We start from the raw sequence: 20,678 nt of genomic DNA on the forward strand, positions 1-20,678 counted from the left end.
TCGCTTCTTCCACCAGACCAGTAACAATGCCACAGCAGCACAGAACCCGATGGGGAGGACAGGCCGCAGAGTGCCAAGGATTTGCTGCCCAACAAATTCTGAGCTCTCCTACAGAGCCCAAGACCCACATGCTCTCTGCTTCTTGGCACCACGCTGGCAGTGGGGTATGGGCCCTGGCTAAGCTTTCCCTCCCTGCTATAAAAAGATACATAGGCGGCAGGTTTGTATAATTTTTGGTGGGGCCCAAAATGGTGGTGCCCCCCCGCTCCCGCCCTGTAAGTCGATATAAAATGAAGCTACAACGCGTCAGTGCCACAAGATTACAAGGGTCAATTAAAAGTGGAAAGTCAGAAGCAGCACTTGCCTACTTCAATATACAGTATTATATTTTGTTGCACCTGTTGTGATGAAGTGGGAATGTTCTTAATATTTTCTCTGAATACTGTGTGGGTGCCTCAGTTTCCCCTGCAAGATGCCAACTGAAGGTGTTGGGGACAGAGAGATCAGGTGGCCTCCTTGTCCAGAAGAGACACAGAGGCCAGAGGAGGGAGTGTCAGTTTGGAGCTGGCTGGGGAAATGGGGAGAGACCCAGAACTTGGTTCTGGGCTTCCACCCCCCAAGATGGACCTGACAGAGGGGTTCTGTTTTCTGTACCAACAAGCTCTGTTTAAACTGTGTTCCCGTCATCTAATAAACCTTCTGTTTTACTGTCTGGCTGAGAGTCACATCTGACTGCAGAGTTGGGGTGCAGGGCCCTCTGGTTGCCCCAGGACCAGCCTGGGCAGACTGTGGAAAGTGCATGATGTGGAAGGGCATGCTGAATGCTCTGAGGTCAGGCCCAGGAAGGTGTAAGCTTCTTGCCCTGGAGACAGTATGCTCCGAGAGAGGAGGCTCCCCCAGAGTCCTGACTGGCTTTGTATGGAGTTGTTCCAAAGCATCACAGCATCCCCTTCCACACCGTGCACTTCCCGGAAGTCCGCACAGGCACTGACACTCCCTCCTCCGGCCTTTGTCTCTTTTCCAGGCATTAGGAGGCCACCCGATCTCTCTGTTCTCCAACACCTTCAGTTGGCACCTTGCAGGGGAAACTGATTTGGGAGAAATGAAGTAAAAGCTGCCCAAACCGAGCTTGAGCACTCCTGAATTTTGAGGTGTTCAAATCTGGAAGGCAGGTGCTGGGGTGGGAGAGGGCTGTGGGCTCCATGGGGGAGCATGGCAGCAACTATCTGGAGCTGCACGGAGCCAGACACGCTAGTCTGAGTGGCACAGTAAGCGGTTTGGGGGTTGGAGAAGGGGTAGGAGGTTCCGGGGGGCAGTCAAGGGACAAGGAGCAGGGGGGGTTGGATGGGGCAGAGGTTCAAAGGGGCAGTCAGGGGACAGGCAGCAATTGGATAGGCATGGGAGTCCAGGGGGTTTATCAGGGGACAGGTAGGGGGTGCGGTCCTGGGGGGGAAGTTGGGTGGGGTCTCAGGAGGGGGCAGTTGGGGACAAGGAGAAGGGAGGCTTAGATAGGGGCTGAGGTCCCAAGGGGCAGTTAGGGGCAGGGGTCTCGGGAGGGGGTAATCAGGGAACAAGGACCAGTGGTGCTTAGATAGGGGGTGGAGGTCCTGGGGGGCAGTTGGGGCAGGGGTCTGGGGAGGGGGCAATCAGCGGCCAGCGGCTGGAATTCAAAGGGCTCTGGGCTGCTGGCAGCCGCGGGGATCCCAGAGCCTTTTAAATCCCAGCCGCGGCCGGGAATCAGAGGGCTCTGGGCTGCCCGCTGCGGCGGGGAGCCCAGAGCCCTTTAAATCTCAGCCGCGGCTGGGATTTAAAGGGTTCTGGGCTGCCTGCAACCGCGGGGAGCCCGCAGCCCTTAAAATCTCAGCCGTGGCTGGGATTTAAAGGGCTCTCGGGAGCCCAGAGCCTTTTAAATCCCAGCCGCGGCCGGGAATCAGAGGGCTCTGGGCTGCCCGCAGCGGCAGGGAGCCCAGAGCCTTTTAAATCCCAGCCTCGGCCGGTAATCAGAGGGCTCTGGGCTGCCCGCTGCGGCTGGGAGCCCAGAGCCTTTTAAATACCAGCCGCGGCGGGGAGCTCAGAGCCCTCTGATTCCCGGCCGCGGCTGGGATTTAAAAGGCTCTGGGCTCTCCACCGCAGCGGGCAGCCCAGAGCCCTCTAAATCCCCGGCCGTGGCTGGGATTTAAAAGGCTCTGGGCTCCCCGCCGCAGCGGGCAGCCCAGAGCCCTCTGACTCCCGGCCGCGGCTGCGATTTAAAGGGCTCTGGGCTGCCGGCAGCGCAGAGCAGGGGAGAAACCTAGCTCCAAATATTGCTGGAGCAGAGCCCCTGTCTGTGAATATTCCTGGGGCTAAAGCCCCAGGAGCCCATATAAGTTGGCGCCCATGAAAAGATATGCTCAGATGCAGTTCACAGCAGGGGTAAAAGATCAGGCTGGATTGAACTGAAAACATGGCAGGCAAAGCCTATGCTGCTTTCCTTCGGAGTATCCATCGTGCCCATGGATTAAAGAGAGCCCTGATTTCTCTGCATTTCTTTGGTGTGTCAACCTCAGGTTTCATTTTCAAACGTCATTTCTAACCCTTCTGGTTGCCAGCTGTGAGCTGATGCGGTACTGCCTGCCAGAGGTGGCAAACAGTTTGAAGCAGAGCTGGCAGCTGCACCGTTTGTCCCCACACAGTATTAACTCTGAAACCTACCGCTCACATCTCTGCATTGTTAATCTTAAACATATTTGCAAAAACATCCATCTGAGGTGCCTAATCCAGGGTTGTTTTTTTTACTACAGTGGCAGATATTAGGGGGACAATCATAGGATTGTAGGAGTGGAAGGGACCTTGAGGGGTCATGGCAGGACTAAGTACTATGTAGATCAGTGGTGGACCTGCGGCCTGTCAGGGTAATCCGCTGGCGGCCGCGAGAAGTTTTAAATTGACTGTCCGCAGGCATGGCCGCCCGTAGCTCCCAGTGGCCGCAGTTTTCCGTTCCCAGCCAATGGGAGCTGTGGAAAGCGGCACAGGCCGCAGGGACATGCTGGCCACCGCTTTCCGCAGCTCCCATTGGCCAGGAACGGCAAACCGCAGCCACTGGGAGCTATGGGCGGCCATGCCTGTGGATGGACAATGTTAACAAACTTCTCGCGGCCCACCAGCAGATTACCCTGATGGGCTGGGTGCAGCCTGCAGGCTGAGATTGCCAACCCCTGATGTAGATCATCCCTGACAGGTGTTTGTCTAACCTGCTGATAAAACCTGCAATGGCAGAGATTCCACAACCTCCCTGGGCAATTTATTCTAGGATGCCAAAGTGAATAAAATTCAAGCACCACTGCACCTCCCAAAATATGTTATATCAGCCCCCGCCCCACAGAAGGGAGGGGGAAAGAGGGAGATCCTACAGGACTACGCTCATGACTGTCCTGGTAACTATGATGGTATAATCAGGTCCTCACACAGGGTAGTTTTCACAGGGTAGACTGGACAGTTGGGCAAACACGCTAGCCAGTTCTTGGCTTGTCAAAAAATTAGACAAGAGTCCCATCTTTCCCCCACCACGTACTTCAGTGCAAGCTGAACCTAGCTTCTGCAGTAAGATCCCTACAGCAGCTTCATCCAAATTAAACATGGACGTTATTGAATAAATATGAAAAATAGTCAGCAAATTGGAGACGGGTAAACTGAGGCATAGAGTATGTGTCTTGCTCAAGCCCCCGAGTCAAAGTCAGAACCCGGGAGTTCTTCCTGCCGGGTCCAGCAGAGTCACTTCCTCCTTTTGCTCCTCAGTGTTTAAGCTCTGCATTTGGGTTGCAGGGCTGATCCATGCATCGTTTGTGCAGATTCAACCATATGAGTTAAGAGACAGAAACAACTGAATCAATGCAACTCCCAAGTGCAGATGCAGAATAAAGGGGTTTATCAGTACAGCTGGTTCTCGTAATCAGATCAGCACCTTTGTAGTGGTCTAACTCCATCCACTCTAAGAGCTTGCGCTGATGAAACTGAATCAGTTTCTAAACCAGTAGTTAAATCAGCCCAAGAGCTGTACAGCTCAATCTTAAGAACCTCAGCCTGCACTCCTCCACCCCTCTCCTCCTGCATTTTAGCTGTTTAGGGCCAGGTTTTGCAGGTGGATCCATGTGGACAGACCCTGTGCCCACATGAGCCCAGCTGAAGTCAATGGACCTTTACACATCATGCGAGTTCACCTGCTTGGATCCAGTTAACAGATTTTAAGGAACCATCAGATCACCTAATCTGACCTCCTAATAACTCGTGCTTGGCTGAAGCATCTTCCGGAAAGCCTGCCAAGCTGGATTTAGATATCAAGAGGTGGCGAATCCACCACTTCCCCTGAGATTTTATACTGAAGGTTATAATCACTTTCCCTTCCCCAGTTAGCACCTTATTTCCAATTGGAATTTGTCAGGCTTTAACTTCCAGGCATTGGTTCTTGTTCTGTCTTTCTCTGCTAGATTAACGAGCCTGTTTGTAACCAGTACTTTCTCCCCATGAAGGTACTTATACACGGCAGGGTCCTGGGCTGTGGTCAGAGCTCCAAGGTCCTCTGGTAATAAATAACTGTAATCAAGTCACCTCAATCTTTTTGATACACCCAACAGACGTGTTCCTTAAATCTCTTATCATAAGGCATTCGCTCCAGCCCTCAAGTCACGTGTGGCTCTTCCCGGCACCTCCTCCAGTTCTTCACCATGCTTTTAAAAGTGTGACAGAATCTGGGCCTTATATGTTTAGCTCTCTGACGCAGGGTCAGCGAAGTACTGTATAGATCATATCTGGTGCTATACAAATCATACAGCCATCACCCGTAGCCCTCTTACAAACAGGAGCATTGGACTGCTTCAGGGCTTGACAATTATGATTGTGGTGAAGTGTCGAGAGGGAGACAGCAAATTTCAGCTCCTTTGATCATAAGGCAAACTGCATCTAGAACCTTTATTAAAAGAGAGAATTGGTACTTGAACAGAAATCACGCTGCCATTAAATTAAGCATGAGAATGGCAGATATTGTCAGAGGATCCCCCAGTCAAAGCCTGCGGTTTCCAGGCTCTTCTCAATACACAGGATAGATTTCAAAAGCTCTCAGTGGCCCTCATCCAGAGCTGGCCCACGAGAGAAGAGATTCATGTCTCAAGGAATCTTCATAAACCCTTTCAAAATGATGCGTAGACGCTGCCTGGTGGCAGAACTCCCAGTTCCAAAGTGTGACACCACCTTAATGAAAACATCTCTATTCCCGGCACAACGGTTAAAGGTGACCAGCAAAGGGGCAAAAATGAGGTTGGGCCCTGGTTTTGCTTCTTTATTATACATAAAAAACACCTACAAGTTTTTCTCACTGAACATTCAGGGTTGCTCAGATTCTTCCCCGCCCAGAAGACTCTACGGGTGGCTGGAGAACTGGGTGGCATTGGAAACCTGATGGAGAAGGGAAGCGATCGTTATTCACAGCTCTGAACGCTGGCTCTCTGGTTTTGTCAGCACCAATTTAGCTCAACTGGCTAACACAGCAAGGAGAAGAGCTCTTTTTGAGGAAGCGTCAACATCCTTCAATGAAAAGTTTAGGAAGCCTACAAGCCACTTCTGAGCCCTCCAACAAGACTTCTAGCAATCCCAGCGAAAACAAACGTTGAAATGTCTTAGGTTAAAACAAACAGAAAAAAAAATTATATAAAAAAAACCCTTTAGGCCACCTTTAATCATCATCACAAAGCAGCAAAAGAGGCACATGTCCCATTTTTATCCCTGGCCAGTCACCTTTAAGAGCCGCAGGAGCAGAGTGCATCAGTGCACAGACATCCTGTGGTCTTGGCCTCTGTGTCCGGATCACGGATACGCATGTTGTAACAAGCGCGTGAGCTGCGTCACCAGCTCTCTCCATCGCTGGCAAGCTTCCAGACAGAAATGTTTCGGAATTCAAGAGTTTGGTTATTTTTTGAAATCATGGCTGTATGCAAACCCCAGTTAGACACTGCGTGTGTTCCCCTCCTGCCCTCGGACAAACTACGCCCTACAAAGGCTTTTGGCTTTAAATAAGAACAGATGGCAATGCCTCACATCATGGTCTCTGAACACAATGCATCGTTCGCGGAGGCTGCCGCCCTCCTTAAACTCAATTTGAGCAGAACCACCTCCTTGTCAGCAAGTCCCAGGGGATGATCGGAGAGGTATAAAAAGGCAACCTCCTGCATTTGCACCACCAGAGGCGTCGAGCACGCGTGTTTGACACGGCAGCTGCCTCTGGCCGTTGCACAGATTATACGTTCCTAACAAAATCCCTTGGAGAGAAGTGGAGAGGGGGGGTTCGCTGCAGACCCAGGGACAGCGCTGACGTTCACATCCAGCTAGGGTCTTCCCTGCGGCTTCGTCACAGTTCATGCCGGCCGCGGGGGCGGGGTCAATACATCTTTTGTCGACTGGGCAGAATGGCCTCCTTGATGAAGGAGAAGATGATGAGGATGCCGGAGCGCTTACCCCTCTTCCCCTTGGTGAAGTAGTTCGATACCACGTCATCTGTGGAGACAGGGAGCGCGGGCCAATGAGATCAAACCCACCAAATACTGCACCACGAGCTCTCTGAAGAATCACTCGGTCTTGGGTAAAGAAGAGTCCCCTTTAAAGTCTCAGGCCTGGTCTACACTAAAGGGGAGGGGGCGGGAATCGACCTAAGATACGCAACTTCAGCTCTGAGAATAGCGTATCTTAGGTCAACTTACCTCGCATCACAGGGTCGACGGCCGCCGCTCCCCCGGCGACTCCGCTTCCACCTCTCGCCGCGGTGGAGTACAGGAGTCGATGGCAGAGCGATCAGGGATCGATTTATCGTGTCTACCCTAGATGTGATAAATCGAGCCCCGACAGATCGAGCACTTAGATAGCTTCTTCTGGACGCCCAAGTTTTGCCCAAGTGGAAGCAACAGCAGCTACTTGTTAGCTACCCGGGGGCATCTAATACAGCTGCGTTTCATACGATGGAATACTAATACCTGGCTCTGACAGAACTCCTCATCAGCAGATCTCAAAGCGCCCCACTGTCTTTAGTGCATTTATCCTCCCAACGCCCCCGTGAGGCAGCGAAATATCCCCACTTTACAGCTGGGGCACCCAGGCACAAGAGAAGCTAAGTGACTGGACAAGGTCACACGGGAAGTTTGTGAACACACCACTGAACCCACATCTCCCAAGTCCTAGGCTAGTGTCCTAACCACTGGGCAATCCTTCCTCATCTTTGACATGGGGGCCTAGTTCACAAAGACCACAAGGCCCCAGCAGGATTGCTGGCACTGCCAGACCACTCCTTAATAGGTTTTCTAAGTATATATCCTGCCCAGTTTTAAATGCCTTCCGCCCCACTATCCAGCCCTTCAGATCAAGTGGGATGTGTGGTCTCCACAAGTCACACCCTCTGGGGTCGAGGGGAGCGTAACAGCTAAGCATTTGCTCGAGCTGGTTCCAGAACATCAAATGCACTCACCTCCAGGCTGCACCGTAGAAGGTAGGACGTTCTCTCCGGCCGACAAGGACACAAAAAACGCAAAGGGAATTAACCACAAGCAGAACGTGAAGTAGGCAAGAACCTGCAGGTGAAACGTGAGAGGCAGTGAGACACCAAGCTACCATCAGATCACAACAGACTCACTGCAGCAGCTGCAGCTAACAATCCGGAAACGTCGGTTACCTAACCGCTAGGTTTCCACATGGACATTTCTCCTGGGGCAGAAGCCCACAAACTAGCAGCGTCTTGGTAGTCAAATCCAAGGATGGCAAAAATGGTGTTTCAGACATTTTAGCGAGTACGAAGGAAGGGGAAAAAAATGCTCTGAGTGCCAAACAGGCTGCATCCCATGGGCTCAGACAGAAACCTTTCCCTGCTTCTGTGTCATCTGATAGCCTGCCATGCTCTGGGAACTGAGGGGTGGGAGGCAGATATGGAGAAAGCTGAAGCAAGACCAGACTAGAAGATAACAGCTCTCCGAGGTGGAGCCTGGTTCTCCACTAGATCTCCACAATAACCCTCTGGCCATAACTAGCATGCACACATCTTTATTTAGCTGTGTAGAAACCACTAGCTTAAATTCAGGTCTTGTCTACCCCAGAATACTCTAGGATGTCTGGTGAACCGGGAGGTTTCATGCCTTTGTTTAGGCTGAGGAAGCACGAAATCCACATTTTCGGATCCTTCAGAGAATCCTCTGGCAAAAAACATCCCCCAAAGAACCCAAAAGTGAAGACTCGACATTCCTGATATGGGAAAAACAAGCAGAAAAAAATACTTGGAGAAGTCCTGAGAGAAAACACTGTCACGGCATCTTTAACAAGGGCCAACAAAGGAGGGGAAGCCCCCAGATTGGGGACAGCTGTTTTTTTCTCGGCAGGTCACCTCTGACCTCCCTTCTCTTCTCCTCGCCTCCCACCAGCACTCCACTCCACACAGCTCAAACGTCTACAAAGGCTTAAAGAGATGCTTCTCCCAAACCGTCTCTTACCTCGGAGAACGGGTAATACTCGTCAGCAAAGTACTGGAACGCTAAGTAGTGGTTCAATATAACAAGCACTGCCAAAGGAAAGGAGAGAATGAATTGCCAGATATAAAGCAATGCCCATCACCCCGCTTATTTTGCAGGCTCATTGAAGTGAGGCACCTTCCCTGACCATAGGCCCTGGAAAACAGTAGTATGAAAGCCATCAGAGATACAATCATACCGTTACTTTGTCCCCAGCAATGGATCCAACACAAAGTTAGTATCTTATTACCACCAGGATAACCCCTCTCGTCACAACACAAACATCTCTGATGACAAAGGAAGTGCAGTTCAAGTGGCCAGAGCAGAGAGCTAGGACATCTGAGTTCTTTGCCACTTATTGTGTGTGACAACGGTCACACTTCTCTGTTGGGGAATCCCAGGAGGAGGAGTCTAGCGTCCGTAAGGCTCTAGGACACACAACAGTTGAAGACAGTAATGTCCCACTACCGCTGCTGCACAAGGGGAGTTTTAAATGGGGCGGAATAGCAGGCCAAGTTGGAAGGTGGCCAGGAAAGAGGGTTTAACACCTCTAGCTCTTGCAAGAAGCGTCACTGGCTTTTTAAGAGCCAGGAGGAGTCAGAAATTGGTTTTATGTCTCGTTCAAAAGAGAGCATTGCCAACAGCACAGCGCCCCATAGCGCCACGCCTGGGCACTGCTCCAGAACTGACTCAGAGCAGCGACTCCACCTTCTGGAGCACCAAGACCACTTCCTACAGTCCCTTGGAGATCTCCTATGCAAGAACAGACCCGATCCCATCCTGCACACATGCAGCAATCTGAGAGGATCAAACCACCAGGGGGTTGGGCTTGTAGGACACCTGGAATGCCAAGCTCCGGATGACATGCCAGTGGAGAGCTGCTCTCCTTTTCAGGAAGCAGATAGACTCACATTAGACATTTAGAACTAAAGGGTTTTTTTTTTAATCATATACCCAGAGCTCTCTAGAACATACACAGGAACGCTGAGAGGTCACGTCAGGAGTCGTTTAAATAATTCAGTGCTACTGAAATCATTTAAATCTACCTAGCTGCTGACACACCAATGGTCCAGCTAGTCCAGTGTCTTACTTAAATGAAGCTTGTCCCAGCATAGCAGACAAGTACAACGAGGCAATATCAGAGCTGCAGCTTCATACTTGCAGTGTATGAAGTAAAGAATCCAACTAGGGTGCTGGTGTTGGAAGACCACAGCTCAGTACTGCCCCATTGTCCCCCAGTGGTCTCATCTCTGTCTAATGTCTCTTATAGTTTGTTGTGAGCTCCCTGGGACATGGACTGCCTTTCCCAGCAGCGCACAATGGGGCCCTGGTCTACGACTGGGGGTTCCTAGTGTGATGGTGTGTAGCAAGAACGATAACAGGGGCACACTACTGTTACAATCACTAACATATCACTACCGCTGCACAACTGCAATAACTGTGATACAAAGTACGTCACGTAAGGTATCAATGGAAAAGCTGCCATCTGCTAAGTAGGATGATCCTGTTTATATGCATGTAACATCTTTGCATCGGACGTTATGAATATTGGCGGTGTGTTTGTATCTCAGACATGTTGTGTTCGTGGGTGACTACCCCCAGCCCAATTTACATTCAGACTAGCCATCGCTGGTTAGTCAGACATGGAAAGGCATCAGCTCTTCAGAGACCCCTTCCTGGGGACACCTCAGAGTGGAGCCGATGGCTACCCCTCTGATTCAGCAAAGCACGTAAGGACATGTGAGCTAAGACTCCATCTTTTACAGTGACTTTCCATGCCCACGTGAGCCTGTGTTCCATATTCGCCAGGAACTTTCCATTCACAAGAGCCAAGCTAGAAATTGCAAGCTGTGCTATCACTGCTCTGTTTTCCTTCCTGTTTCTCATCTCTGGACTGTGATTTTTCTAAGGAAGCTTGGAACAAAGGACCGAATGACCCTCTACCTGTTGGGTGAACCAGAGAGAGTTATTACAAGCCAGCAAACTGAACATCACTGCTATGATCCTGAGTTAGAGACTCTGGAAATCACTTGTAATGTATACGACTCTTAACTATTTAACAACTCTCTTCTCTTCTTTTTATGTTACTAAACCTTTAGTTTTTAGTTACAAAAGGATTGGCATCAGTGAGAATTTTGGGGTAAGATCTGAGACAGATATTGACTTGGAGAAGTGGCTGATCCTTTGCGATTGGAAGAACTTTACATACAACGAATCTGGTTCTCAGAAACCTCATCGTAAAGACCAGCTGTCTGGGTGGGGATAAGGGCTGGATTGCCTAGGGGACTGTGTTTTAGCTTCTTGATAACCAGTGTGGTGTTACAGAAGCTCATTTTGTTACTGGTTTGGTGAATCTAATGTTAGAACAGCCACCAGTTTGGGATGCGTCTGCCCTCTCATTATCAGTCTGTCCTGAATTTGGCGTTCTCAGCTGTGACCCACACCAGGCCGGTCCGCACCTCGGTGCTATACTAATGCAAATAATAGATAATGAGAATTTGTTCAACTTTCTTTTTAGTTCAAGAACACGGTCAAGTGAAAAATCCTTTACCTGCATTACTAACAGCTAGACATTATTAGACTAAAATCATTTTAACCATCTGAATTCACCATTCCTCAGTGACTGTTTCCCTTTCCTTGTGCTTCACCCAGACTGGACAGGAAACTAACTGCTCAGTTTTGCTTTCTCCTGGGCTGGCAGGACAGTTGTTAATTAATCATACAGCTTGGCCCATCAACGGCATCTTTCACCTGAGCATCTCGAGGAGCCCCCAGGGGACAAAGAAATGTTACCACGCCCAGCTGGGGAGCCTGAGGAACAGAGGGCCAAGGACTTGCCCAAGATCACTCAGGAAGTCTGTAGCACTGCTGGGAATAGAACCCAGGAGGCTGTAAAGCTGGGGTACCCACAGCACAAGGAATGCTGAAATCCAAACCTTAACACCCACTGCTTTAAATCCAGCGAGCCGCGTCTTGTCCTGGCCGATGCTCTCAAATGATCTCAAATTCCCACATGAATTCCTGATCCCACATGGGGTGTATTTTCCTTCGAGTAGGAAAAATTACAGCGTGATGGGGTTTATACGGTCTCTCCTGGCACTGCTGTAAGAGTACACGCACTATCCTGTATTCACCTTTAATCAAATACACCTCCCACAGAGCACCTGATGAGCACAGGGAATTCTGATCCTTAAGTACAGAGCAGCATCTCCTACAAGTGCAGTACTTACAGGCTGATAGCATGGTCTGGTGGGTAGAGCACACCCTCAGTTCTGGTTCCACCTGTCATTGCTGGGCAAATTACTCCAGGAAGGAAGAACAGACTTGAACATAAGAACGTCCATACCAGGTCAGATCAAAGGTCCATCTAGCCCAGTGTCCTGTCTGCCGACAGTGGCCAATGCCAGGTGCCCCAGAGGGACTGAACAGAACAGGGAATCATCGAGTGATCCATCCCGTTGCCCATTCCCAGCTTCTGGCAAACAGAGGCTAGGGACACCATCCCTGCCCATCCTGGCTAATAGCCATTGATGGACCTGTCCTCCAGGAATTTATCTAGTTCTTTTTTGAACCTTGTTATAGTCTTGGCCTTCACAACATCCTCTGGTAAGGAGTTCCACATGCTGACTGTGTGTCGTGTGAAGAAATACGTCCTTTTGTTTGTTTTAAACCTGCTGTCTACTAATTTCATTGGGTGACCCCTAGTTCTTGTGTTATGAGAAGGAGTAAATAACACTTCCTTATTTACTTTCTCCAAACCAGTCATGATTTTATAGACCTCAATCACATCCCTCCTCTTAGTTGTCTCTTTTCCAAGCTGAAAAGTCTGAGTCTTATTAATCTCTCCTCATATGGCAGCCTTTCCATACCCCTAATAGTTTTTGTTGACCTTTTCTGACCTTTTCCTATTCCAATATATCTTTTTTGAGATGGGGCGACCACATCTGCATGCAGTATTCAAGATGTGGGGGTACCACAGATTTATATAGAGGCAACAGGATATTGTCTGTCTTATTATCTATCCCTTTCTTAATGGTGCCCAGCATTCTGTTCGCTTTTTTGTCTGCCGCCGCACACTGCGGGTAAGAGACAGGACTGAAAGCCAGTAGATCTGGGTTCTGTTCCCGGCTTTGCCACGGGCTATCCACCTCTGCCTGTGCTTTATAATCCCCAGATGCAAGGTGTTGAACTAAGCTCAACATACTCCATTAGCACAGCACTTGCTAATGCCACAGGATGTGTTGCAAAAGACTCAAATGTCTGGGACTAGCTGGCCCAGAGACATAGCTGAACCTGTGGTGGAGGTGGCAGAAGCTCCTGAGGTGGTCTCCCGCCGCCCTCTCAAATGCCTGTCCCCTCGCTGGCAAACCCCAGCGGCACACAATCCCCCTGCTCCCCAAAGGCAGCCAGACTCACCGCACGACAGTATAAAGTTTGGCGATGTCAGCATGATGAAAGGGAACGTCTGCAGCAGGCCAAAATAGACCAGGTTGGTGAAGAGGCCCACGCCCACCATGAAGCCAGGAAAGCGTTCAAAGAGGTACAGGCCTATGAGCACCGCTGTAGAGAACTGAAACAGAGAAATGCCCCAGCCCACAGTTAATCCAGCCTCTCTATCACGTACACCCCCTGGCAAGCAGAGGAGTTGCAAGTGCTCAGTTCATCCAAGGCTAGGCCCAGGGACAGCTGTGTGACCTGTGATTGCTCTACAACAAGCCTGTGGATATCTGGGTGACATTTGATGGCCTATTACATACAGATCTGGCCAGAGCTAATGGTCCGTTCTGGCCTTAAACTCTATGGGACTATGAATCTGTCTCCAGGACGTCTCGTGGCAACTTCAGATCACACTAAGTTTCAGCTGCTGCAAGTATCAGTGACCTTACGCTGCCGAGGGGACCTGCTGATGTTACCACCCGTCGCTGATCCCCACTTTGAAGGCCTTTTGGAGCAGCTCTCTAAATCGTCCCTCTCCCCTCTGACGTGCAGGCTCCACTCCTCCATTTAAGAGGTCAGGATGCATGGACTCAGCTGTCCCTTTCAGTCCTGCCCAAGGGGCTCAGCCAAGCAAAGGGAGTTTCTCTAGGGGCACCGTGCCTGAGAAGCACCTTCCCTGGAGGCAGGAGCCCTCTGCCACTCATCTGTAAGGCAGTATCTGCTGAGCAGCGAGGTCTACTGGATAGAGCACTGGACTGGGACCTCAGGAGACCTGTGTTCTAGTTCTGACTCTGCCGCTCGTCTACAGGAGACTTTAGGCAAGTCCTCTGCCCTCTCTGAGACTCGGATTCCCCATCTGTAAAATGGGGCTAATGACTGACCTCCTTTGCAAAGTGCTCTTAGATCTATGGATGAAACGAGTAGATCTGTCCCACCCTCGTCCCAATTTTTCACACTTGCTGTCTGGTCACCCTAGCTAGCCCATGTCTAAGTGGTCCTTCAAAGATAATCTAATCTACCTCCCCGCCACCGCAGGACTGTTATGAGCACAAACAGCCAGAGACTTACCCAGATCATGTATTTGATTATTCTGCTAGTAGCTACGGTGTATTCTTCTATTAGCTCCGCCAGATAGTAGAGGCCAGCGGCTAGAAGGGAAACAGAGGGGTTCTTTCAGGCTCAGACTCTCCCTGCAGCTCACAGCCAGAAGCTGCTCACGCCAACTAGACTGGTCATTTCGAGGGGATTTCGACCCCACAGATTCACAAACTCCAAAAGCACCAGAAGCCTTGTAGCCGTTTCCAAGACATTGTGGCCTGAACTTTCAGAGCCAGGCTCTAATTGGAGGGGCCTCCAGTTTTGGCTACCCAACTTGAGTAACCCTGGCCTGGTTTTCACGGGTGCTGGGCAGTTGACTTCATTTGAAAAATTGGATCTGCGTATCCAGGAAAAACAGTTCCACCATTACTGCCGGGCTTACCAAGCGACTTGGACCGGATGGGCTTGAAGTCGGTAATGATCAGCCCGTTGTGGGGTGATGGACAGATGCAGAACAGATGACAATCCCTGCCCCAAGAGCTTACAACCTAAAGGCGAGACGCACCAGATGCGTGAAACAATTTACAAGCAGAGCAACCCAAATAGGATTTTAAGCACAGACTAGGTGTGCCTGCGATTTGCAGCGAATCAACACCAATGATCATAGTTACAGCTGCTCTTGCAGTTTCAAATGGAGGTTCTTCAGACCCCATCTAAACTGTTGGGTGATGTCATTGGGCACTGTTAAACAGCTGCCTGCCTTCCACTCCAGAGGTGGATGCATTTCAATGATGGGGGAGGCATGATCCAGGGTGGATAAAAATCAATATTTAAAAAATATATATTTTTTTAATTTAAATCGAATTTTTTGACAAAATGCTTTTTGAAGAAAAAACCTATCTAAAGATAGTTTTAATTAAGATACATTATAGCTCAAAGATATCTCCTCATGGAACAGGGATTATAAATTCTAATTCTATAGTATGACACAATATATTCATGTCATGTTTAAGAAAAGTTTTGTAAATAAGTTCCAATGGTTCATGGATTAGGGACCCAATTTTATGGGGTTCCAGGGGCTTCTGTATAGATTATTTAGGTTAATCTTTCTACCAACCCAATGGGACTCAGTGCTCAGTCTAGAAGATACCAGCAGAGATGCTTAGTTTTGCAGTTCTCAAACTGTGGATTTGTTTCTCCAGAGATAACATACTTGTTAACAGCAAAAATGTTTTAAATAAATAAATATACAGAGGTGAGAAATAACAGACCTCAACCCTATTGTCCCTCTGCAAATTTGTGTACACAGAGTCACTCCCTTACCTCTCCCTAAAAGTGCAAAGTTTCAAAAAGTTCAATGAATAGAAGATTGTTGGGGGCGGACTACATCTGGACAAGGAGGAGTCTGGAGATAAATGTGAGAAGGGAGGGACAGGCAGGAGAAACAAAAGTGAAACTGTTTGAGCAGCATATTCCAGAAGTCTTGAGCTCTTTCTGAGTGTGGCCCTCATTGATTTGAGATCTACCATAGCACCCTCTCACTAGAAGGGAAAACCTATAATGGCAGCAGGCCATAAAAAACACCCTGTTTGGGAATAAGAACCATTCAAGAAATATGTTTGCTGATGATGTTTTAAAGAAAGTCACACCAGTGAACTGGTGGAAGTCACTTAAGCACTTGGATTCAGACACTGCTGAAGTGATAATCTCACTTTTAACGGCAGTAGCTGCTTCTGCCAGAAATTGAGAAATCGTTTGGATCTGAAAAAGCCAGAAAGCTTGTTTTTCTTTTCCAGATTATGAACAAACAGGAAAATGAAGGTGAAGACGACTGTGTTAGCTGCAGAAGCCAATATTTTAAGTTTCTCATGTTGACTGGCTGACAAAGTTGATTTTTTGTTTTTTAAAATATTTAATTTAACTATTTTAGTTAAAAACAATTTTAACAAAAACAAATCTGATTTTAAAGAACTTGAATTAACTTGTTTTGTTAAAATATTGTATGTTTGCTGATGAAGACAAATCCAGATTACATAACGTCGTTGTTTTAGTTAAATAAATCAATTTAAATGTCTGTCTGGTGATGTTCTCCTCCTAATAAAACATGGCAAGAAAATCCTCCAAATATTAATGATTAACCTGTTGAATTGGAGATATTTATGAAGTCATTGGGAGGAGAACTATCTGCTTCAATTACCTTTGGTAAAAGAAATAACCAATCATTCATTTTCCGATATAGCTGTAAAACTAATCTGAAAAGTTTTCAAAATAAATCACTGTTTACAAATGTACAGTGTGTCCCTTCTAAAAATGAAACCTACATCGATCTCTGAGTTGTGAAGAATATGTATTAAAGTTGTAACAAGCAACAAGAATGCATTTCTATGTAGGAAACCATGATTAAATTGAGTCTTCCTGACTAGTGATTTAAATCAAACCCACCCTGGCATGATCCCTAAACTCTTTCAGATGAGAGGTCCTAGAGAGCATTAGTGTCATGATTTAGTGTGGTCGCAGTCACGGGCCACAATCCGAACGGGGCCCACTTACGGCAGGCACAGGACAAACACAAGCAGAAAAGGTCTCTGCTCCAGAGAGCTTACACTCTATGAGGCACAAATCTGGGGCCAACACATCAGATAATCACAGAGATGAGAGATGGAAACAGCCCCTTGTATCAGCCAGTTCCACCTTGACCAGGGCAGGGCTGGTCCCAGCAATAAAATTCCTGTTGCTTTGTCCAGTCTTCTGCATCCTGTATTTTTGCTGGTTCTGTTAGCGACCCTGTGGCCTGTTGCTATTTTTCAGCTCCCCTTTGAACCAGGCAGCGGTTTGCAGACAAAGCTGCAGCTGGAAGAAAAGCACATCCCGGGGCCCTCAGAGATGGGAAGCGAGATTGTTCCTGTCTTGGGACGGCCTTGGGAAACGTCTGTTCTAACACTGTGGCTGCCTGGAATTCGCTCCGAGTTGCCCCCTTGGGTTTCACTTGAGTTGGGTGAAGGTGCCACAGTATTCTTGCCAGCAAGTTAAAGAAGTCTGGGCTGGATGAATGGACGGTAAGGTGGATAGAAAACTGGCTAGATGGTCGGGCTCAGCGGGTAGTGATCAATGGTTCCATGTCTAGTTGGCAGCCGGTATCAAGTGGAGTGCCCCAAGGGTCGGTGCTGGGGCCGGTTTTGTTCAATATCTTCATTAACGATCTGGAGGATGGTGTGGACTGCACCCTTAGCAAGTTTGCAGATGACACTAAACTGTGAGGAGTGGTTGATATGCTGGAGGGTAGGGCTAGGATACAGAGGGACCTACACAAATTAGAGAATTGGGCTAAAAGAAATATGATGAGGTTCAACAAGGACAAGTGCAGAGTCCTGCACTTAGGACAGAAGAATCCCATGCACTGCTACAGACTAGGGACCGAATGGCTGGGCAGCAGTTCTGCAGAAAGGGACCTAGGGGTTACGGTGGACGAAAAGCTGAATATGAGTCAACAGTGTGCCCTTGTTGCCAAGAAGGCTAATGGCATTTTGGGTTGTATAAGTAGGGGCATTTCCAGCAGATCGAGGGATGTGATCATTCCACTCTATTCAGCACTGGTGAGGCCTCATGTGGAGTACTGTGTCCAGTTTTGGGTCCCACACTACAAGAAGGATGTGGATAAATTGGAGAGAGTCCAGCGAAGGGCAACAAAAATGATTAGGGGGCTGGAGCACATGACTTATGAGGAGAGCCTGAGGGAACTGAGATTGTTTAGCCTGCAGAAGAGAAGAATGAGGGGGGGATTTGATAGCTGCTTTCAACTACCTGAAAGGGGGTTCCAAAGAGGATGGATCTGGACTGTTCTCAGTGGTGGCAGATGACAGAACAAGGAGTAATGGTCTCAAGTTGCAGTGGGAAAGGTCTAAGCTGGATATTAGGAAGCACTATTTCACTAGGAGAGTGGTGAAGCACTGGAATGGGTTACCTAGGGAGGTGGTGGAATCTCCTTCCTCAGAGGTTTTTAAGGCCCGGCTTGACAAAGCCCTGGCTGGGATGATTTAGTTGGGGTTGGTCCTGCTTTGAGCAGGGGGTTGGACTAGATACCTCCTGAGGTCCCTTCCAACCCTGATATTCTATGCCAAGCCCTGAACACAGGAGCGGCTGCAGCACCAGTACAGTGAGCACAGGGTAGGTGCCCCATCGCACTGTCTGCCAACCTGCCGCGCGGCTGGCACGGGCACCCACCCAGCCGGCGAGAGGGCGTTTACTCTGCACGGCTCAGAGGGGTGCAGCCAGAGGCACAGGGGGTCGTGATGGGGGAGCTGCCCTCACGGGACAGGAGCAATCACCCCAAAGGCAGGGCACAGTGCAGGCGACCTGGAACCGGGTCGGACACTGCCCTGACCACCTGCAGGGAACAGGCTGGGCACCCTATTCCCCCTCCTCCCCCCGCTGCACCTACCCTGGTCCCCCATCCCCCCCTACCCAGCACCACACCCCCAGAACAAAGGCAGCCCCAGGCCTGAGACATCTACAGCCCCCCACAAAGCGCATCCGACTCGCCCCCATCTCTGCACCCCCCCCCCAGGGAGTCCTCGGTTAAGTCCTCTGGTGCCAGGGGGAACAGGAGGGAGATGGGGGGCCGGGCCGGTCCCAGAGGGGATCAGGTGGTCGGGGGGGTGGGGGTGGGACGGGGGGGAAGGAACAGGCAGGCCGCTCGGGGGGGGGGGGGGAGGTCTGGGCACGGTGGCGGGCAGGGCTCTCACCGATGGCCAGGGAGGGGCCGGTCGGTGGGGGGGGGGCACGGACCGGGGGGGGTTCGGGCTCACACGGATGGCCAGGGAGGGATGGGGGGGGCACAGACCGGTGGGGGGGTTCGGGCCGGGGGGGTTTCCGGGCTCTCATTGATGGCCAGGGAGGGGTGGGGGGGTTCGGACCGGGGGGGGGGTGTTCCGGGCTCTCACCGATGGCCAGGGAGGGGCGGGGGGGGCCACGGGCCAGTGGGGGGGTCCCGGGGGGGTCCGGGCTCTCACCGATGGCCAGGGAGGGGCGGGGGGGGCGGCACGGGCCGGTGGGCGGGTCCCGGGCTCTCACCGATGGCCAGGGAGGGGCGGGGGGGGCGCCCGCCGGTGGGGGGGGGCCCCGGAGGTCCGGGCTCTCACCGATGGCCAGGGAGGGGCGGGGGGGGGGGCACGGGCTGGTGGGGGGGCACGGGCTCTCACCGATCGCCAGGGAGGGGCGGGGGGGGCACGGACCGGTGGGGGGGTCCCGGGGGGGGGCTGGGGGGTTCTGGGCTCTCACCGATGGCCAGGGAGAGGCGGGGGGGGCACGAGCCGGGGTGGGTCCCGGAGGGGTCCGGGCTCTCACCGATTGCCAGGGAGGGGCGGGGGGCACGGGCCGGGGGGGGGGACACGATCCGGGGGCGGGGGTCCCCGCTCTCACCAATGGCCGGGGGGGGGCACGGACCGGTGGCGGGGGGGGTTCGGACCGAGGGGTTCCGGGCTCTCACCGATCGCCAGGGGAGGGATGGGGGGCACGGGCCGGTGGAGGGGTCCCGGGGGTTCCGGGCTCTCACCGATCGCCAGGGAGGGGCCGGGGGGGGCTCGGTCCGGGGGGGTCTCTCACCGATCGCCAGGGTGACCAGCGCCACCTGGATGAGCAGCGAGAACCAGCTCAGCGCGTAGATGAACCACATGGCGCCGGGCGGGCAGCGATCGCGGCCCCTCGCTCCGCCGCTCCGGGCCCAGGCCGCCGCTTCCCGTCCGCGTCCGGCCGCTGCGGGGAGGGGGCGGCGCGGCCAACGCGGCGATGGAGCGGCCCGGCCCGGCCCACAGCGGCCCCCGCCGGCTCGGGGGAGACAGCGCAGGAGAGAGACCGGCCCGGCCCCCTTGGCCGGGCTCCCCCCCGGTCCTCCCCCCGCCCCGATCCCCCCCACGGCCGGGCCCCCCCTCCCCGATCCCCCCCACGGCCGGGCTCCCCAATACCCCGATACAACCGGACAGGGACCCCCACCTTGATACCCACCATGGCCGGGTTCCCCCCCACCCCCCGATATCCCCGTGCAGGGCCTCCCACCCCCCGATCCCCCCACGGCCGGGCTCCCCCCACCCTGGTACCCCCGGCAGGGACCCTCACCCCCAGATCCCCCCACGGCCGGGCTCCTCCTCACCCCTGATACCCTCCCTTGGCCAGGCTCCCCCCGCCCTGATCCCCCCACGGCCAGGCTCCTCCCAGCCCCCGATACCCCTGGCCAGGGCCCAGCCCCCCACCCTGATACCCCCCCACAGCCGGGCTCCCCAACTAGGGTGACCAGATGTCCCGATTTTATAGGGACAGTCCCGATTTTTGGGTCTTTTTCTTATATAGGCTCCTATTACCCCCCCACCCCTGTCCCGATTTTTCACACTTGCTGTCTGGTCACCCTATCCCCAACACCCTGATACCTCACCACGGCTGGGCTCCCCCACTCCCCGATACCCCCACAGCAGGGCCCCCAACACCCCGATACCCCGGGCAGGGCCTACCCCCAATCCCCCCTGTTGCCGGGCTCCCCCTCATCCCCTGATCCCCCCATGGCCAGGCTCCCCAACACCCCGATCCCCCTGGGTCCAGCCCCCACCCCGATCCCCCACAGCCGGGTTCCCCAACATCCCAATACCCCCGGGCAGGGCGCAGCCCCCCACCCCGATACCCCTGGGCAGGGCCCCCCAACAC

General features: G+C 51.9%; 1 protein-coding gene across 1 annotated transcript; it reads right to left on the bottom strand.

Annotated features, from left to right (window-relative positions):
* Nucleotides 1-4,917: 4,917 nt before the first annotated feature.
* On the bottom strand, nucleotides 4,918-19,729 carry LOC123371728 (protein TEX261). Its single transcript, XM_045019559.1, has 6 exons — nucleotides 19,590-19,729; nucleotides 14,019-14,098; nucleotides 12,930-13,083; nucleotides 8,496-8,563; nucleotides 7,484-7,586; nucleotides 4,918-6,522 (listed from the first exon to the last, which is right to left on the bottom strand). Exons 1-6 carry the CDS (start codon nucleotides 19,657-19,659, stop codon nucleotides 6,407-6,409), a joined length of 591 nt encoding a protein of 196 aa, XP_044875494.1. The 5' UTR covers nucleotides 19,660-19,729; the 3' UTR covers nucleotides 4,918-6,406.
* Between the last annotated feature and the right edge of the window lie 949 nt (nucleotides 19,730-20,678).

Source organism: Mauremys mutica, chromosome 5 (genome assembly GCF_020497125.1).
Source record: "Mauremys mutica isolate MM-2020 ecotype Southern chromosome 5, ASM2049712v1, whole genome shotgun sequence".
In the NCBI taxonomy this organism is placed as follows: domain Eukaryota; kingdom Metazoa; phylum Chordata; order Testudines; family Geoemydidae; genus Mauremys; species Mauremys mutica.

What these genes read in the sequence shown, in the direction of transcription:
- LOC123371728 (XM_045019559.1), bottom strand. Translation starts at nt 19,659, where the DNA reads ATGTGGTTCATCTACGCGCTGAGCTGGTTCTCGCTGCTCATCCAGGTG. An exon ending in TAATCAAATACATGATCTGG is followed by an intron (nt 13,084 to 14,018) that starts GTAAGTCTCTGG and finishes TCTCTGTTTCAG; the next exon opens with TTCTCTACAGCGGTGCTCAT. An exon ending in AAACTTTATACTGTCGTGCG is followed by an intron (nt 8,564 to 12,929) that starts GTGAGTCTGGCT and finishes TTCCTTTGGCAG; the next exon opens with TGCTTGTTATATTGAACCAC.